General features: G+C 26.2%; 1 protein-coding gene across 1 annotated transcript; it reads right to left on the bottom strand.

The window, feature by feature from the left end:
• Positions 1-309: 309 nt before the first annotated feature.
• LOC107022453 lies at positions 310-2,180 on the bottom strand. Its single transcript, XM_015223060.1, has 4 exons — positions 2,162-2,180; positions 1,036-1,334; positions 742-840; positions 310-510 (listed from the first exon to the last, which is right to left on the bottom strand). The coding sequence occupies exons 1-4, from the start codon at positions 2,178-2,180 to the stop codon at positions 310-312; spliced, it is 618 nt and encodes a 205-aa protein (XP_015078546.1).
• Positions 2,181-4,071: the final 1,891 nt, after the last annotated feature.

The following is a 4,071-nucleotide window of genomic DNA, read 5'->3' as shown; positions in this document are numbered from 1 at the left end:
TAATTTTGTACTACATGATATTGTGTTGATATATGCCATTTTCATAACCAAATTAGAAAAGTATTCATTTTCTTTTAATATTGTATGCGTTGTAGCACTACCAAGAAGGCATACATATCCATTACTCATCTTGAATCCAACTGACAACTAGGGATTTCTATTAATTTTCATTAAAATAAAATACATTAAAAGAAGGAAGAAACAAAATTATCAATGAAAATTTAAATACTTCAACATGAATAACATAATAATTAAAAACACATAACTAAAATATTAACAAACTTCATTCCCCAGCTAAAAGATCAAACATCAGTTTCGATCTCCAAAGAAGTCATCAACTTCCATATGAGTAATGTCACCAAGGCCATCAAAAACATCATCCTTTAAAGCCAAATTTGCTTCAACATCCTTATCATATTTCTGAGATGTTTCTGGCTTATTATCATCTTTAAGAGTCATATGTGACTCAGCTCGAGCATTGGAAGAGGAAGCACCACTTTTATTTCCTTTCTTTTTAAATATTTTTTGATAGAGCCTTACAAAATGCTCATGTGTGCGACATTCATTCTTCCAATGACCTTTCATGCCACAACGACGACAATTACTTTTTGAGGGGTTATTTTGAAAACTCATGTTGTTCTCCCTTTTATTATGACCACCACCTTGACGATTAGTGTATCATCTTTTATCTTTGCCACGTCCCCGTGTATTATTATAGCCCCGATGATCATTTTTTTTTACTTCAGATTGATCACGTGCTCCCAGCATATTTGCCTCCGGTAATGGAGCAGCTCCAGTGGGACGAGCTTTATGATTTTTCATTAAAAGAGCATTATGTTGCTAAGCCACCAAAAGACATGAGATTAGTTCAGAATATTTCTGAAAACCCTACTTACGATATTGCTGCTGCAATATCACATTTGAGGCATGAAAAGTAGAAAGTGTCTTTTCCAGCATGTCCTCATCTTTTATAGTCTCCCCACTTAATTTCAACTAGGAGGTTATCCTGAATACAACAAAGTTGTATTCAATTACGGTGTTAAAATCTTGAAACCGTAAATGCATCCAATCATAACGAGCTCTTGGCAACACTGTTGCCTTTAGGTGGTCATATCTCCCCTTTAAATCAGTCCACAATTCAAGTGGATCTTTTACCATCAGATATTCAATCTTCAGGCCCTCATCAAGATGATGATGAAGGAAAATCATAGCCTTCGCCTTATCTTGACTCGATGCTTTTTTATTTCCCTGAGTAATAGTGGCATCAAGACCTTTAGCAGCCAAGTGAATCTCAACATCGAGTACCCATGAAAGATAATTCTTTTCAGAAATATCTAATGCCAGAAACTAAAGTTTGGATAAATTCGACATAATGAAATTATGAGAGAATATGTGAATTAATTAAAAATATTTATATAATACCTTTGCAAGTAGCAACTTCGTGCTGATAACGTGTTGTAAAGAAAGCTCAGAATATAAGAAGAAAAATTCTCTCCTCTATCTTACTTCTTGTCTTTTTCTTCTTATATTCTGAGCTTTCTTTACAACAAAATAATAATAATTAAAATAAAGAATTAAGGGCAAAAAGGTGATATACTTGGTCAACATAAAATGACTTTTTAAGTTGAAAAAACATCTTTCACCTAGCTTTTAGCAAAATAAGTCAGACACTCTAATAAATGAAAAGCTGATTTTTAAGTCAGTTTGACCATCTTTTAAGCCCATCCAAATAGGCTCGAAGTCTTTTCATAAATAAAGATGAATAATAGATATTCTTTATTTGTTTCGTAATTTCTTTAAAAAAATGATACTAGAAATTTATTTTACAATTAACAAAAATATATTGAACAAAAAATAATGTCATGGATAAATTTTAAATAATTTAGAACACAATGGATTCTATCCAAATGACAAAAACTATTCTTTATTTTTCCTAATTTCTTTAAAAACAATAATAGAAATCTAATAAAAAATTTACAAACATATTTTCAATAAAAAATAACGCCATGGATAAAATTCTAATAATTTAGAACACAATGGATTCTATCCAAATGATAAAAACCAAACAAATATTTAAATTCTTTAATGAAAAATAAAACATTAATTAAAATGAGATAATTTTAAGTTTAATTTATTGTATTTTAAATCACATAAGACATACAAATAGCCTCTACTTCCATGTTTCTTATTTTCTTTCATCATTGACAATTGAATTCTTTCGCATAAGATCATTATTTCAATGAAAGTCACAATATGCATGCATTTTTGGACCATAAAAAAATATTTCTCCTAATATATTAAGTTTGTTAGTTGCTTCTTTCTCTTTTTATCATATTATGCATGTATTTTTGGACCTTAAAAACGAGCAATTTTTTTTTTTGAAAATTAAATGTAGGTGGAGACAATGGCAATGAAGAGCATGAAGTTTAACATGTAATTTCTTTCATCTTTATTATTTTACGTTAAAGTGAAAAATTCATAAGCAAATTAGAATTAATTCAATTTTAATGTGAATATTGAACCTAAAAATCAAATTGAAACCCTTTTATAAGTATTCATCAAATCATGTAATTTTAATTATATGTTTTAAATATATATAGAAATTTGGAATAAGAAGAATACCTAATTTTGTTTTATAGTAATCATATAAAATAATTTTGTCATTATATTAAATCGTGATATTACATCTTTTTACCCCTCATAAATGAAAAAGATATTTCGAGAAGCTAAAATAAATCGTAATATAAAAAAAAAAAATTACCTTATCAACTTTATTCTATTAAAATTAAAAATAATATAAGTGTGTTCCGAAAAGATGATAGCACCACATTTTAACGCCACAAAAATAAAATATTTTTCTGTATTATTATTATAAATAAAATCTTTTAATTATGAAAATATGTTTAAAGGACAACTAGGATTTTTTTAAAGTTGAATACAGATATGATAAGAAAAGGAACAAAAAACATTATTTTTTTCTCAAAAAAAGATAAAATCAAAAAAGGAACAAAAGAAGTATCAACGAATTATAAATATGTAGCTGAAATAAATGCTCCATTCCTAATAAAGTCTTTTAAAAATAAAATTTATATTGAATTAGAAAAATTAATTTAAAATAAAAAACAACAACATTAGAAAAACACAGATTTGAAATGGTTTTGCTTAAACATGTAACCATCTGTTGCTTTTTAATTCCTTTAATAGACACAACTCCTTATTCCTTTATCCATTTGATACATTAATTCTACAATTACATATTATTATAAATAATGGCAATATTTTTATTAAAAAAATAAGTTGTAAAGAAAAGATAAATAATATGTTTGATAAATTCTGATGAAATAATAACATTTTTGATACATATATATTAAATTTTGTAACCTTACATTGATAAAAGTTGATGTTATTATACGAGTTTCCTATTAAATCAAGACAAGAAAAGTAAATAATATAATAAAATTAAGTAGTTATAAAATTCTATTTATGATCACATTAAACAAACTTTATAGCCCTTAAGTAACGTTGTGGAGGTTATCACTATGATCGCCATTTTGGTAAATTCCATAAAAAGACAAACCATAAATAATTATCAAAAGATTGTTTTACATTTTGATTGAAATTGAGATGAAAATTTGCCACTTATTCAAATATAGATAGAGTTGATAGAGGTAATTTGTTAAAATAATAATATATATTTATATAATTATTACTCTCTCACATTATTATTTCATTTAAAGTAATATTACATTTCAATTGTTTTATACAACTAATTCTATGTGAATTGCATATAAAATCAATTTTTTGAAATTTTATAAGAATTGTTTTATAAAATTTTATTGCATATGATATAAGATCTCACGACAATTTTAAGTCAAGTGAAAGCAATTTTTTTCTTCTATTATTTTTTAGATTATGACAACCTTCCGATAAAAGTGAAACAATAACATTTTAAATAAACTGAAGTAAATAGAAAAGATAAAAATAAAACTTATAAATTTAATCTAACGACCTATTTCCTTGGTTATGTAGAAGCCAACAGAAACTTTTCGTTGTCACTTTGTAAAGACCAAT

Source organism: Solanum pennellii, chromosome 1 (genome assembly GCF_001406875.1).
Source record: "Solanum pennellii chromosome 1, SPENNV200".
Lineage (NCBI taxonomy): Eukaryota > Viridiplantae > Streptophyta > Magnoliopsida > Solanales > Solanaceae > Solanum > Solanum pennellii.
This window is presented reverse-complemented; position numbering and strand designations above follow the sequence as displayed.